The sequence below is a fragment of the Budorcas taxicolor genome, chromosome 7 (genome assembly GCF_023091745.1).
Source record: "Budorcas taxicolor isolate Tak-1 chromosome 7, Takin1.1, whole genome shotgun sequence".
NCBI classification, from domain to species: Eukaryota; Metazoa; Chordata; class Mammalia; order Artiodactyla; family Bovidae; genus Budorcas; species Budorcas taxicolor.
The window spans coordinates 94,009,940-94,026,920 of NC_068916.1; the positions used below are offsets into that span (position 1 = coordinate 94,009,940).

General features: G+C 42.0%; 1 protein-coding gene across 1 annotated transcript in view; it reads left to right on the forward strand.

Moving 5' to 3' along the window:
• Window positions 1-568: 568 nt before the first annotated feature.
• The window catches only part of FAM81B (family with sequence similarity 81 member B), a 51,636-nt gene continuing 35,223 nt past the window's right edge, over window positions 569-16,981 (forward strand). The window contains exons 1-3 of the mRNA XM_052644357.1: window positions 569-599; window positions 1,024-1,127; window positions 4,021-4,085. Of these exons, the coding sequence (XP_052500317.1) occupies window positions 590-599; window positions 1,024-1,127; window positions 4,021-4,085 (179 nt within the window). The 5' untranslated portion in view covers window positions 569-589. The remainder of the gene's footprint in view (window positions 600-1,023; window positions 1,128-4,020; window positions 4,086-16,981) is intronic.

Consider the following 16,981-nt stretch of genomic DNA (forward strand, 5'->3'; position numbering starts at 1 on the left):
GACCTTTGTTGGCAAAGTAATGTCTCTGCTTTTTAATATGCTTTCTAGGGTGGTCATAGCTTTTCTTCCAAGGAGCAAGCGTCTTTTAATTTCATGGTTGTAGTTACCATCTGCAATGACTTTGGAGCCCAAGAAGAGTTAGCTGCCTTAACTAGCATACTTGGGGGAAAAGATTCGGGAGTAGGGCAGCATCTCGTTTCTTTGTTTAATCTGATGGAAACTGGTCTCTTCTCAAACTTTGAAGGGGAAATGAGCAGAAGGGTGTGAAATATTGGTCTAAAAATAACCACTTCCCACCGATTGAGACAAAGAGGTGGGGAGGATCTAGCGATTTTTACTACAAGGAGCATTAAGGAAAACACCTGAAGCCCCTAAACCCAGCACCTAAAGTGTGGGGACCCCCAACCCCATCGACATCACAGTTCCTTCCTGCAGTCACAATGCCGCTGGGCCACCCAGCAAGATGCCCCAGAAACATGAGGACTTTGGCCAGGATGCAATCAAATTTCCTTAGTACTTTGGCTTTCAGAGAGAGAAAATAAAAACCTCTGTTCCCTTTCCAAAAAATGAAGTCAGGAAATCAAGTGTCATGAGTTCAGGTATTTATCTCATGGATTACTCAAGGACTCTACATGTCTCATTCTTGGCTAGCTTACTTATATTTCTTTTTACATACAAACAAGGTAATAAAGCCTGAAGTAGGTACTCAGAAGGCTTCGGCACAATGGGGTGAGGAATCATTGCCTATTATCAGTCTGACCTAGATGAATGCCTCTTAGCAGTTTCCCGACTGTCTCATGGCAGTATCCGAGGTGATAAGCTGTTCTGTAGGTGTGATGCGGACCTGGGGGAGAACTGGGGAGGAGAGGAAGGAGGGAAAGACGTGTGAAACAATGGGAAGCCTCCCTTTAATTTCACTGTATGTTCAGAAACTGCCCTCAATTGAAAAATAAACAATTGCCACCACTGCAAAAACTTCATTTGCAGTAGTTCCTGATCTGATTCAGCATTCTGGTTGCCTAGAGACTGATGTAAACAAAAGTGCCTCCCCGACTGCCGCTGCCAAGGAACAGCCAGAAGAACCTGATGGCCCCCTTCCTGGCTCAGCCAGTGAGCAAGAAAAGAAAGCAAGTACTCTTAGATATTCATATTAAAAATAGGATATTTTGTTCAGCTTCTTTAAAGCTTAATGTTGCTTAGAGAGATCTCAGGAGTCCAGGAAGAGTTGCTTTCCTTTTCACTCTCTTACCTTTCCTGTTTGTTCTGCTTTGAAAAAATGACTGAGGCCAGCACAAGCTGCAAAGAAAAGTGATCTCGATTTGTCAGTTCATTCACTGGACTGACTTTTAATATGGGGAGCTAGAAATTTGATCATTATTTATTTTTGTGAAGAATTAAAAGGAACTCAAAGTGTGGATGTTATCTCTAACAAAAAAGAAAATAACTAAATAAAATTTTTATTGTTATGTACTTGTCATATCTTCCCCATTAATTTTTTAAAAAACACTCTAATAAGCAGCGTTTTCAGACTTTGCTTTATAATTCTGACTAGCGGACACAGCCTCTTGTGATGGGAAGAGGACTGGAAAGCTAGCATAATGTCAAGCAATGACTTTTGGTATCTACTGGCTGTACCGCATATTGGTTGCATGACTCAGTTACTTAAAAACTCTCTGCCTCCTCTTATGTGAAATGGGCTGATTAGGCCTATCCTAAGATGTGGAGCTTGAATGAGCCTCTAAGGCAAAGGCAGGCAGGAAGGACTCGGCTTGACCGTTATCACCACCTGCATGATGCTGAGTAAGTTCCTTGCTTCTCTGATCCTCGGATTTCTCACCTATAAAAATAATCATCTTAAATTCTTTCTCTAATAAAGAAGGATTTCAGTTACTTAAGGTAACTATTGTTATCCGTAAGTTAATGATTCTCACTTCACAGAGCTGTTTCAAGAATGAAATTACATCATATATGTGATCATATTTTATAGTCCATTCTATATTGTAAAGCATTATTACTAAACAAATGAAAACTAATACTTCTAAACGTCCTGTGATAATCACAGTTGTTTATGAGGCAATTTTGATATAATTATGCTTAGTTTGTAGGAATAGCTGACTCCTATATTCAATTCAATCCAGTGGGATAGCTGACTCCTATATTCAATTAGCAAAAATATAAAACCTTAGTCTTAAATACCTAAAAAAGTGCACAAAGAGTAAATAGATTATGCCCCAATGTTAACAGCTTTTGCTCTAGGATTGTTTTTTTCTGTATCTTTTACTTTTTCTATATTTTTCCAAATTTCCCTGAATTGTCAAGTTTAACATTTATTACTTTAAAAGTATGTGACTTGCAGGTATGCTTTTAAGAGAATGCTACTTATTGTCTTCCAAAGCAAAACTTAAAAATGAGCAAAATAAAACTGATTTAAAAAATTAGTAGATAAAACAGATATATATCCAACTGCTTTACTTCAAAAGAAGAAAGGAAGACAATAGCCCAGTTAGTCATTGTCCTTAGACGCAATGTGCATCGCACTCTTTCTTTCCACAAGTGCTCACAAAAGACTAGGAGGTGCCGAACATACAAGGCCAGGGACCAGCCCACAGACAAGCTCCCACATGCTGGGCTGCAGCTGTGGAGGGGTGAGAAGGAAAGAGCTGGCATTAAGCAGATGGGGAGCCCATGGCACAGCACTGTTCCAGCCGGAATCCAGAGTGAAAACACAAACCAGGGCAGAAGACCAATCCCGTTCTCCAAGGAGCTGGGATGGTTTCCATACCACAGACATCTGTGTGCTCAGGGCATTAGTATAAGAAACCCATTCTCTAGCAAAGACCTGCCTTTGGAGCACCAGACTCATGGTGAACTCCACTCAACATTGGGCAGAGAGGGACTGAAGCACAATTAAATGGCTCACTGGCTCCATCTGCACAGCCTCAAGCTTTTTCTGGTCCCTTCCACTGAGTGGGCTGGCCAGGAGAGCCTGTTGTCAGGTGTTGTTCTATATTAGCCTCCTTGAAAACAAACTTACCTTTTTTTTTTAGGTTTTATTGGAGGAGAGAGGTTTTCAAATAAGTTTCTTTAGCCCTAAATTAAGAAGTAAGATGTGGTTATTCTTAAGGCATTTGCAAAAAGAATGATTTCTGTCGTGGGTTTTAACATACTCTGCTCACCATTCCAGTCATTAATAACATAAACCAAGAAAAAATACCCTAGGAACATATTTTATTTAAGTTTTTAACTGGAATACAACTCATACTCTCCAGATTGAATCCAGTTTAGTGACAGGCTATTAAAATGAAGGTAAATTCATTTTTTCTTTTAATTTTAAAAAATAAAAGAACATTAATATTTAAAACATTTTCAATATAAGCAAAATAGTAAGTACATTTGGTAACCTCTTTCCTCCTAGAAATGCTACAAAATTAAATGAATTTTCATGCAGATGTAGAACTTTCTAGTATCATTTTATTGAATTAGTAGTGTCCATACAGCCAATTATGTTTAACATTAGAAATTATGTACATATCTGTGCTCTATACTTTCATTTTCATTGACTATAAGACTCTGACAAACAGATTTCTTAGAAAACAAAATTATTTGAATAGACAAGTTTTCTAGATTTTGGCTTTGTCTTTTAAAATTAGCTGATTCTCATTGGAATTTACCAGGTCAGGAATAATTCACTCTATGAAGACATCTTTAGTAACCCAGACAGTAATTGTTTGCTATTTCATTAAAATACCATCTAAGAATAATCTATGGTTTTGACTTTTCCAGAAAGTTTTTCTTGACTATGGTACCAAATATATGAAATGCAACTGTCCAGAATTTTCCCAGAACTTGATTTGGGTTTTAGCCTCTAGCGGTACAAAGGGAGCATGTGCAAGATTAACTGAGCTAATGATCTGTGACCTATAGCATCGATTTTGTTTTAAATTAAAACATCATAAGATGGATAAGATTTCCCTATAAAGAAGCTAACAATACATTGTAAACTCATGACCTTTGTTTCAGGTAAGATTTTCTCCGGCCAAAATGTCAACCAAGAATTCTACAGATCTAGTTGAATATGTTGACAAGTAAGTCTGAATTACAACAGTTTTAACTATGGTTGATGATTACATTAGAAATTAAAGGGACTGAATGAGATCTTTGAGTTTATCTAAACTAGTTCTCTGCTTTCAGAAGGACCACATTAAACCATGTCAGGAAAGCGAACATCCCTTATTCCTCTCTGATTGACAAAACATGCCAGTTTTACTACTTCCTCTTTAAATAGCCCCTACAGTTTCATATAGATAACACAACAAAGGCAATGAAAGACATACGACAAGATAAGATATACTTAACTGTGACTTTCAAAATAAATCAAATGAATATGTTAACATTTCAAGATTAAAAACTCAGGAAATTTTGAAATATATTAAATCAATCATCAGAACATTTTTGTTTCTGCTATTTACAGTGCCACACCTGAATCTCATCCAGGGAAGGTCTACAGAGAGGGGCAACTCTGGGGACTTGGAAATATACAATTAATACATGCACATTGTCCAAAAGATCTTAGTTTGGACAAGTCAGTATCACAGGACAATGCATATTAGTTTGAGTTTCCATTTGAGTATGTCACAGAGGGATGTGATCTGATGCCCCCATTAAAGTTTTCAGGACAATTGGGATTTAGTGTCAGGCCTTCCAATAATTCTCTGCATGACCTCATGCTTAGTCCCCTGTGTCCCTGGGCTTGTTCTCTCATTTGCCAAATAAAGAGGTTGAACTAGAAACTCTAAGACCCACTCACTGTACCTTTAAAGTAATTCTGATCCTAAAAAATACATCATGACCACAGGTGGGAAAAAAATGATTGAACAAATTAAATGATTCCACACGAAAAGTAAAAATACTGGATTTTCGTTTTTAAATTACTTTTAACCATGAAGTCAATAAAACCTTAAAAATTACTAATATTACAGCGGCTTCCCAGGTGCCACAGTAGTAAAGAAATCACCTGCCAATGCAGGAGATGCAAGAGACACAGGTTCGATCCTTGGATAGGGAAGATCCCCTGGAGGAGGAAATGGCAACCCACTCCAGTATCCTTGCCTGGAAAGTTCCACGGACAGAGGAGCCTGGTGGGCTACAGTCCATGGGGTTGCAAAGAGTTGGACGTGACTGAGCATGCATGCATGCCACAAATATTCCAGAATGTTCACCATTAAGAATTTCCCTGTTTCTTAGTCAACTGCATTTAATGCATTCCAAGCAGATCAAGCACAGTATTTCAGCCCTTCTTCTCATGCTACCCCTAATTCGTATTTGTTTATGGGATAATGAGGCTATAATTTAGAGACAATGAAACCAAACAAGAGGAAAGGGTGTTTTTTTAATGTTTAAAAATAAGACATGTGGATAGATGGCATTTTTCCTTCGTTAAGGACAATGAAGGTGGCATGCACAAAAATAATGATCATATTGGCTATATTAGCTAACCCTGCCATCCAAGGAGAACACAGAGACCTAGTCCCATCTGACCCTCCACAAATAGAGAATAGAAATCATTCTTCTGTCAAATTCCAATGTGAACCCAAGTGCATTTCATTAGCTCAGGCTGGTGACTTACATCATAGAAGATGGGAGAAAATCCCTGGAAGATGGCAACAAACTTGAAATCCAAAGAAATTTTTGCCATTTCCTGGATTCCAGAGAAAGCAAAATTGAAACACAGGGAAAGATGGACTCAATGATTCAAAGCCAAAGCATGATGACCTCAGGATTCATTTCTACCTTGATCTCCCCCACATCCCTTCTCTTGCTGCCTAAGTCATACACTAAGAGCCTTCAATGTACCACCTGAGATGGCTGGTTTTCTTTTGGTCTCTCTCCTCTAATCTCCCAAAGCAGGCTGCAAACTCCCTAAAGGCAGGGACTCTCTGGCCTCAATACTTTTCGATACACCTACCACAGCCTATCATGATGCATAGAATTTCGATTCCTACAGAGCTGCAGTTGACAGAAGTAATGGAGAATAATGGTGGAGCAATTGAATCTTTAGGGCTCTGCTTAGAGCAGCAGATTTCTGACTAACTGGAAAAGCAAGATGACATTTGGGCATTTCAATCATAAACACAATAATTTTAAAAATAACTTCCTCCTTCAAGTGATAGTATGCACTGAGTGGTAACAAAGGTATTGATATGCAAGCGGAGTACTCACATAAGTACAAAACTCATTAAACAGTCTGAATATATGTTACATATTCTCAGAGGTTCTGCCTTATAAATCTATGTGGGCATATTTATAGGTAATACTAAAAACAACTGAAAAGAGTGAAAAAAAGAAATCCAGCAGCAAGAGGGATAAACGCCTATTCTATGAACGGAGTTTGGCTACAGAAAAGCACATTAAAAAGGCAGGCAGCCCGAGCGTGTACACGGCTCTTCTCAGCCTCAGGCAGTTGGAGCGACACCCACACACTATTAGTGCTTGCTAAATGTTAGGTCGTATTAATAATCCATGTAGCAGGGGGAGGCGGAATGCTTGCAATCATTTCTAGGACAATTATGGTGACATTATATTAAAGGCAGTAAATAATTCTGATTTCCCCATGTGTTTATAGGTTCGCAACGAACAGACATCCACTGATTTCATGATAGTGCAGTCAACGCTCATTTAGGTTTAATTAAGCAAAGAAGCACCAACACCTTTTTCTTCTGCTGGTAGAAGGAGCATTGCATGGTGGCCAGGCACCAGCTCTTGAATCTGCCAGTAATCAGCTATGTGACCTTAACAAAGTGAAAATGTCTTTTCTCCAGGCAGTCTCTGCCTCCTCCATAAAATGGAGTGGGGTTTTAAGTGCCTGAGTCCCAAGGGCTGTCTCAGTTCTAGGTAAGATCCAGAAATCATTTCTAGAATGCAGATTAGAGTTACCACTATTTGCTATTTCTCAACTCTGCCCACAAGTTACACTCCTAAGCACTCTTTTATATAATGAAGTAAGTGGTTAAGATTTAAGAGCATACATTATTCCCCACAGGATTTCATCTGGAGTGGAAAACAAATTCTGCTCATAAATTACTTTTTCATTTTCTTCAATTGAATCTCCTGAAAAAACAAACAGGTATCTTGCCACAAAATCAAATTACTCTTAAGGTCTCTTCTATCCCTTAGGTTCCTGCAAAAACTGGTTATAGCCATTTATTCACCTAGCAAATATTTACTGATTATATATATTTACTGACTATATACTACATGGCAGGCCCTTGAACAGTCTTCAGTGAACAGAACAAAGACACTGCCCTCATGGAACATTTGTTCTAGGAAGAGGAACAGATTCACACTGTTAGATGATCTGGCCAGGGTAGGCCTTGTGAGAAGTTAGCATTTGAGCAAAAACCAGGAGATGAGGGAGTGCGCCACATGGACATACAGGGGAAAGCAAATTTGCTAAGGCTGGAACATTCCTGCGGTGTATCAGAAACAGAACAGGGGCAGAGAGGGCTGGAATAAAAAGAAGGGGGGTATAAACCTGAACTGTGATGCTCTCTGGGCCAAAGAAATGAAGTTGTTTTGTACTGAGGAGTTGTCCAGGCTGAGCTATAGCCAATATGTATCTCAGAGATGCTCTCAGGAGTACATTTGGGGATGATGGAGGTCTGGGTGACAGCCAAAGAATGGTATTTAAAATTTGGATACATAAAACTCTCAGTGAGCCAAATGGGCAAAATAATAAATGATTAATGAGCTCTACTTATAAGTCAAATAGGACATTCGGGGCCTGGAATATAGTCATATTCAACGCTTCTTCCTAAGACTGTGGCAGACATTTTATTATACCATGATGCATCACTCTCGTTGCCACACGAAGACAGATATTTCACATCAGGATACACAAGAAAGGAAGACAAAAAACACTGTTGGCTGAGTGTTTCATGGGGTAGGTCATGTTAGGTTGGAGATCTCTTGGGTTTTATTTGGCAGTATCATATCCATCTTTGAGGGCAACTAGCTCTCAGGTGGGAGAAGGTAATGGCACCCCACTCCAGTACTCTTGCCTGGAAAATCCCATGGATGGAGGAGCCTGGTGCACTGCAGTCCATGGGGTCGCGAAGAGTCAGACATGACTGAGCAACTTCACTTTCACTCTTCCCTTTCATGCACTGGAGAAGGAAATGGCAACCCAATCCAGTGTTCTTGCCTGGAGAATCCCAGGGACGGGGGAGCCTGGTGGGCTGTCGTCTATGGGGTCGCACAGGGTCAGACACGACTGAAGCGACTTAGCAGCAGCAGCAGCAGCAGCAGCTCTCAGGTGAGAAAGCTCAAAATAGTCTGCATAGCTTATGAAAAAAAAGATATACAGGACACTATGGGTTGTGAGAAAGTTGTTTATTATGTGGCAGAACCCTCTCACCCTGCACAGGTCTCTGGCCCCACTGACCATACGCAGTGTTAACGTTTCCGGCTCTTAAGTGAAGTCGCTCAGTCATGTTCAACCCTTTGTGACCCCATGGACTGCAGCCTGCCATGCTCCTCCATCTGTGGAATTTTCCAGGCAAGAATACTGGAGTGGGTTGCCATTTCTTTCTCCAGGGTATCTTCCTGACCTAGGGATCGAACCTGGGTCTTCCTCATTGTGGGCAGACAGACACTTTACCATCTGAGCCACCAGAGTAAGCTTCCGGGTCTCACTCTGTGTTAATTATCTATTGAATCTTCACAGTAACTCTAAGAGGTGGAGAGTGTTGCTGTTTTAAAGATGAAGTCACTGCGGTTCAGAGGAGTCAAGTACTTGCCCACAGTCACACAACGCAACGACAGACCAAGATTCTAACACAGAAATCTGTGTCTCCATGATCTCAAAGCCTATTTCCCTAACCACTTGGATATCCACACCCTCTGCTGGCTATCTTTTCAACACACACACACCCTGGGACATCTTAGAATCCTGGGACATCTTTGCCTCTAGTCTGTCCCTTGCAGTGTGGAAGACGTGAATGCAGCTATATCTGATCTTCCTCCATGGAGTCCATCCATGGGGTTTCAGCTGCCTGGATTCACGTCTTAGCTGAGCCTGGGAGGCACTGCTGTCAGCCACAGTGCAGTCTGTTATTCTCTCTCTGGCATCATCTCCCTGAGCACTCCCACCCCCGTGATGGGCAAGACTCCGGCTACGGGTGGACACAGCCACAGGAAATGGGCATTACCCACAACACTCCCATGTCAATCAAGGCAGAACTGCCCACACGAAGCTCACTCCCTCCCATCCCAGGAGGCTCCCTGAATTCTCACCACACCCAAGAGCTAGTGTGAGAACTGAGCTGAGGTCAGACAAAGGCCAGCCTTGGTTCTCTAGAGCAGAGAGCATGTCCCTCCAACCCCTGGACCACAGAGAGGATCCTTAGGACTCCAAGGAGAGATATGAGCCAAGCACAGGAAAGATAACTGGGGTGAAAAATTGCATAACGTTGGAAGCAATCTAAATATATATATATACACACATATATATGCAAAGAATATAATTATACATATGCAAGCTATATATAACATCATATAGAAACATATATATCTTGACTATATACTTATATATGAAGAATATACATGTGTAAATATGTATGCCAATTAAATATATATATAGCTTTATATCTACAAATACATATATTTGAGTATATATATACACGTATATTTATATTTCAGAGGAATAAATATATCTTATCTGAGAATAACTCAGGGATTTATATATATATTTAATTTATATATATAAATTATATATATATAAATATAAATATAACAGAGAAAAGTTCTAATTGGTCTAAATAAAGCTGCTGAGATGTAGGTAAAAGAGTGAAAGGGGCAGGCTAATATTTCTTGGCTGGATTACTGATAATCTCTAAGCTTTAGTTTCCACCTAAACTGAGAAAAATTTTACTTATACCAAGGACTTGTTGCAAGGATGAGATGAATGGATGTTTGTGAAAGTGTTCTGTTGACTATAAGCATTATAGAGAAATCGAACCATGGGATAATAAATTCCTTACATTTCTCTTGGGCTAGAAACTAGCCTCAAATAATTTAGCATTTGTATCAGATTCCTAGGGCTGCAACAACACAGTACCACAAACAGCAGACGTTTTGCCTCACAATTCCAGGAGTTAGAAGTATGAAATCAAGGCGTCGGCAGGTTGATTCCTTCTAAGGGCTCTGGGGAGACAGTTCTGAAAGAAATTCGCCTCTCAGCTTCTGGTGACAGCCAGCAATCCCTGGTGCCCCTTGCTTCACAGACGCACAGCTCCAGTCTCGGCCTCCGTCTTTACATGGTCTCCTCCTGTGTCTCCGCCTTCACACGGCTGTCTTCTTATAAAGACATCAGTCAAGCTGCCTTAGGCACCCACCAACCCCCATGAGTGTGACTAGTCACATCTGCCATGACCTTCAAGGTCACGTTCTGTGGTGCTAGGAGTTAGAACATCAACATATCTTTTCCCATAACACCATCTAATCATTAATAATTATCATAATAAGAACACACGTGTGACCCTTGTAGACATTACAAAGCACTTTAGATACATTAGGGCTTCGCTCATAGCTCAGTCGGAGAAGGCATTGGCACCCCACTCCAGTACTCTTGCCTGGAAAATCCCATGGGTGGAGGAGCCTGGTGGGCTGCAGTCCATGGGGTCGCTAAGAGTCAGACACGACTGAGCAACTTCACTTTCACTTTTCACTTTCATGCATTGGAGAAGGAAACGGCAACCCAGTCCAGTGTTCTTGACTGGAGAATCCCAGGGATGGGGGTGCCTGGCGGGCTGCCTTCTATGGGGTTGCATAAAGTCAGACATGACTGAAGTGACTTAGCATCAGTAGCAGTAGCATAGCTCAGTTGGTAAAAAATCCACCTGCAATGCAGGAGACTCTGGTTTGATTCCTGAAGATCAAACCAGGAAGATCTGCTGGAGAAGGGATAGGCTACCCCCTATCCCTTATGGGGTATTCTTGGGCTCCCCTGTGGCTCAGCTGGTAAAGAATTCGCCTGCAATGCGGGAGACCTGGGTTTGATCCCTGGGTTGGGAAGATCCCCTGGAGAAGGGAAAGGCTACCCACTCCAGTATTCTGGCCTGGAGAATTAGTCCATGGGGTTGCAAAGAGTCGGACATGACTGAGCGACTTGCACTTTAGATACATTAGGTAAATTGATCAACTTCAGCCAACTCAGGAGGGCAGGAGTCATCTCCCTAGGACAAATAAAGGGGTTCTCTTCTGGACAGCTTATTAGGGGTGAAGGATATTAAGTGGCAGAGGCAGAACTTGAACCCCCAGTCTTCCCACTTCACATAGAGTCTTATTTCCCCTAGAGATTCACATAAATAGCACACAAATCCCAACAGTAGCAAGGTAATGCGGGCCAGGGTTTCAAGAGCACCACAAAACGCTGTAAGAACTCCAGGTACCATCAAAACAACTCGCTGCTGCAGTCCATGTGTTCCCCTGTGTCACCCAGATGTCCACCAAGCCCCCATCCACACAGAGACTCAGGAACACCTGCCCGCCTGAATGTCTCCACCAGAAAGCCAATCACTGCAGGTAACTTACGAAGTCTGTAATTTACTGAAAATGTTATTGAGCATAGGGAGTTTGCCTCATACTACGTAACTTGAATCTGGGAAAACTCCAGAGCCAGTCTCTTTCTCCAGCTTCTTCTCAGAGGCATCACTGTTTAGAGTCCTTTCTTTTCCTGGTTCCTCCATGCAGGCCAGTCTTGACCCAACCCCACTGGGCTACTTCTTCCTGTTATGGATGATTTAAAATTGAAATTGCCTCCCTCACTCACCTCCTGCTTTCAGCCCTGTGTGTAAAACTCAGCAAAGGAGGCTTCAAGAGCCACCAAAACCATCTGAAAGGGCAACGGTCAGGAACAAGCAACTGGGAAATGATAGAAAATACATTCTCAATCCCATCGCTCCATGCACATACTCATGGATTATTTTTGTGACGCAGCAAAGTATTCTCTGAAATGTCACTTTATTTCACTATTGTTTGCCAGACTGTATGCACTGAGAATATACTTAGGCATAGAATAAATCTCACAGAAATGAAAATTCTCTTCAGCTATGCCCCTTTGTGTTCTAGAAAGGAGTTTCAATTTTCCAATTTCTGTCTCTTGAATGTTACAGGTTGCTGAAATGGTTTTCCAAATCTCCTAAGTAAATTTAGTGCTCTAGTCACAAGAACAGGACAGGCAGAGACATGAAAGTCACTATGTACCAATGCATCTGCCAGCAACAGCACAGCTGGTGTAAGTCACACGAACCATGGAGAAATAGAACTCAGAGTTTGCAGAAAATCTGTTCAGACTCAGTTGTCAGCTACATAATCAATGATCTATGTAAAGTCCAAATATCCCTCTGAAAAGGCCCCCTAGGAATACGTCCTCCTGTGGTTAGAAACTCCATCTGTGCTAGTCTGGAATATTCAGTTCTATCTTTCCTTTCACAGTTAAATTTAGATACAGAAGTCTCACTGCTATGATATACTAATAAAGCAGTGAATTTTTCAAATTCAGGGTAACCACATCTTGTTACTAGTGAAAAGCCTCAGTTTTTAAACTTTCAGATGATCTGATGTTCTGAAAAACAGTGTTACCAGGAATCTCTCTTAGAAGACAGAATGTTCATGTGTTGGATGTTACTCCAGTCATTGGTTTATGAAAGTCATTTGGAAAGCAATATTCTATGTCCTTATGGCAGAAAAATAGGAAATATATATTTAAGCTCTCTTTACCTGATAGGGATCACACAAGTAGAGCTAAACAGAGCATCATTTGGTGCTTCAGGTTGCCATTCCCTTCTCCAGGGGAATCTTCCTGACCCAGGGATCGAACCCAGGTCTCCCACATTGCAGGCAGATGCTTTACTGTCTGAGCCACCAGGGAAGCCCATTAAACATCATTAGCAAATGATAATAATAATATTCCAATATATATCTCACTGTATCTCATAGTATGAGATTTACTATATCTCAGGCATGGAAAGAAATTTCAAAAAGGAACATTCTCCACTAAACCATAAAATAAGCTTTAAAAATAAATATTAAGAATGAAAAGAAAACAAGTAACTACAGTTCATCATGTATATGCCACTTAAAGTTCCATGGCTGCAGGCAAGCACATTCACACAGCAGTGGTGCTGCCCTGCAAGGCTTCCCTCCACGCGCCAAAGAGCAGCAATATTGAGGCCAATCTGGAAGGCAGAACCGCAGACTGGCATCTGAGCAGAGGTGGCAGTCCTGTTCCACTGGCCCCTCTCCTGTCTTAGGTCTGTTTCCTCAGACATAATCCAGTGGATAGAATGGCCTTTCTGGAGACACTCCTGACACCAGCTGACAGTACATCCAAAGAGTGGGGGCACACAGGCCCCTGGTGAGCCTGGACTGTAGAGCAGTCATAAGCACTGGTCTCACCCCCCTCCCCACCACCACCAGACCAGTCTTAAATAAGTCAGCGATGCTCAGTCACTAGAATATATTCATCTAAGTGTTTATTTAAAATACAAATTCTTTGTAAAGTTTTTAAGCTACAGTGGCTTCATTTTTTATTTCTTTTTTTTTGTCTGTGCCTTGAAGCATGTGGGATGTTAGTTCCCTGACCAGGGATTGAACCTAAATCCCCTGCGATGGAAGCATGGCATCTTAACCACTGGACCACCAGGGAAATCCCTAAAATACATATTCTTGTTCTTCCACTCACCCTCAAAATTATGAATTAAAAGGTCTATCATGGTGCCAAGGCATCTTCAATTTAGCATCTTCCTTTCCTTCATGACCCCTATAAAAAGTTTCTTTGCAAGAAATACTGAATCAGACTAATTTCCTTGAGGAACAGAACCTTTATTTATTATATATGGACCAGAGTAGACATTTAGTAATATTGACTGACATATTTCTATTTCAATTGACATTTTTATTGGTAAGTTACTAGATATAGAGACCGTGCTTTCAGCTACACATTAAAACTCCAACCAAAATGGCTTATATGTAAGGACATTGATTAGTTCACATTAAAAATCTAGAATTCAGTTAATTTGGAGGCCTAACAACATCATCAAGTGCCCAAGTGTTTTCAGTTCTTCTTCCCAGCCATCCTTTTTCCCCTCATGATCACAAGATGGCTTCAGCAGGTCCAGGCATCCCACACAGACATGATTACATCCAGGAAAGAAAAGGGAAGTTTCTTTCTGGGTATCTCTTCTTATCTCTAAGGGCTTCCCTAGTAGCTCCATTGGTAAAGAATCTGCCTGCAATGCAGGAGACCCAGGTTTCATCCCAGGGTCAGGAAAATTCCCTGGAGAAGGAAATGGCACTCCAGTATTCTTGCCTGGAGAATTCCAAGGACAGAAAGAGGAACCTGGTGGGCTACAGTCCATGGGATCGCAAAGAGCTGGACATAATCTTTTAGGATAATCTCTTCTTAAAGGCAAGCAACCTTACTCAGAAAGGTTCCCCTTTGCATCTCATTGGCCAGTATTGCTTCACATGGTCCTCCCTAAACCAATGGCATCTCAGCCCAGAATAACGGGGCAACCAAGATTAGCTTGTGCCCCTGCCCCCGACCCTGAAGGACCTAGGGGTCAGGAGGATGAACCAAATCAGGCAGAAGCAGGGATGGCTACTAGGAAGGTAACCAACAGTGTCTGCCATACTGAGAACATCTAAGAGAAAACAAATTCTAAACGTTGACGGGAATACAGCATGATTTACAAAGGTCTATATAGAAACCCCACCAACTATACAGTCCAGAGAATTCTCCAGGCCAGAATACAGGAGTGGGCAGCCTTTCCCTTCTCCAGGGGATCTTCCCAACCCAGGGATCGAACCCAGGTCTCCCGCATTGCAGGTGGATTCTTTACCAGCTGAGCCACCAGGGAAGCCCAGAACAGAAGAACGGGGATGAAATACTCTTTCACTGGCAAATCCAGGCTGCAGGTTGTCAGGAGAACAGAAAGAAGCACCAGCTCAAAGAAAACAAGGACTAGCGCTGCAGTCCACTGCTAGGCTATGCGCCACCGTCCACAGGGCCAGACACCCCCTTCTCCTCTGCCTGTGACTCATCAGTCCCAGCCAGGGTACCAGGGTAGCACTGTCAGCTCCCCGGGGGGGGGGGGGGGGGGGGGGGTGTTAAAGGAATGGGTTTTCTATGTACGAGGTTCCATCTGGTAATTTTCCAGAAAAACATTTTTGAGCCAAATGAGTGCTGGATGGAATCTGACTGATGAAACTCTAGGCTGAGTCATCTCTGCTCCTCAGACATGCAGGTGATAGGAGAGCTGAATCTCACCCAGACCAACGCTAAATATTTCATACTGCTCAGGAAAGCAAACTGTACACCTTGAGGCTCTAACAACTTGCAGCTTTGTACGACCTTTTTTTTTTTCCCTCCAATTTTCTAACAACGGAGCCTTAAGGAAACAGTCCAGCTAGACAGACCAGTCAGTCAACAAATAGTTTATTGGCCACCTACTATGTGTCAGGCACTCTCCTCAGCATTGGGGACACTGTGGAGAACAAGTCAGACAAAATGCCTGCCTTCAGGGAACTTCCAGTCTCGTGATGCAGGGCAGAAAATACACACAAACAAGTGAATTAGATGATATCAGGTAATGACAGATGTTATGAAGACGATGAAATGGGCTATTACGATAGAAAGTGACTGAGAGGGAGGTTTGTCTGAGGAGGGGGCGCTGAAGCTGTGCCTAAAGAATGGGGAGCAGGCAACCATGAAGAGACTGTAGGGAAGGGCTTTCCCAGTGGAAGGAATAGCAAGTGCCAAGGCTCTTAGCTAAGAACTGCCTGGCCTGCCTGAGGAACAGAAAGAAGGCCTGCGTCACTGAGTAAGGGTGAACGGAGAGACGAGTGGGAGGAGATGAGGCTGGGAAGGGGAAAAAAAGATTTTATTCCCAGAGAACGGATGAGCCTTCAGAGGGTTTTCAGGAGGCAAGCTCTATCTTCACATTTTAGAACGACTACTCTTAGCCGTTGTGTGGAAGACGCATTCTTTGTTAGGAGGCAAAAGTAGAGATAATGGCGGCCATGACCGAGAGAAGGAGAAAGAACTATAGAGAGAGAGGATATGAAGCCTGAGGACACTTCTGCATGGCATTTCTGTCACTCCATGAGGCCACATCAGGAGCATTAATTAAGGTGTGTCCTCTGCTGCTGTTTTTTATCTCTTAGAATGACAGGAATGTATGGGAGTAGAGGTTAGCATTTGATTTTGGAGAGAGACAAGAGATTTTAATTCTGACTCTTCACATTTCCGAGTTGCATGACTGCTCCTGCGTCTGTCTGGTAGATGTTCTCAGTCTTCTCTCCCAAAGCACTAATTTATTCTTCAGCTACCTCCTGTCTGTCATAGTTGTTCCACCTTTTTTGTTTCTTTACCTATTTTCATATCTAATATATCTACTTGTTTTCTTGTTTTCTTTTTTCATTTTGCTAATATCTTCCCATATCTTCACTTTTAATATTTTTATTTACTGTTTAAAAAATGTTCTTATTGTGTGAAAGTGAAAGTCACTCAGTTGTGTCTGACTCTTTGTGACCCCATGGACTGTAGCCCACCAGGCGCCTCTGTCCATGGAATTCTCCAGGCCACAATACTGGAGTGGGTAGCTGTTCCCTTTTCCAGGGCATCTTCCCAACCGAGGGATCAAACCCAGGTCTCCCACATTGCAAGCAGATTGTTTACTGTCTGAGCCACCAGGGAAGCCCAAGAATACTGGAGTGGGCAGCCTATCCCTTTTCTGGTGGATCGTCCCGACCCAGGAATCAAACCTGGGTCTCCTGCATTGCAGGAAGATTCTTTACCAGCTGAGCTACGAGGGAAGCCCTCTTATTGCGTATGACTTAGTAATTCTCTTTTGTAGGAATCTATAATCCAGGAGTCCTGGAGGAGGGCATGGCAACCCACTCCAATATTCTTGCCTGGAGA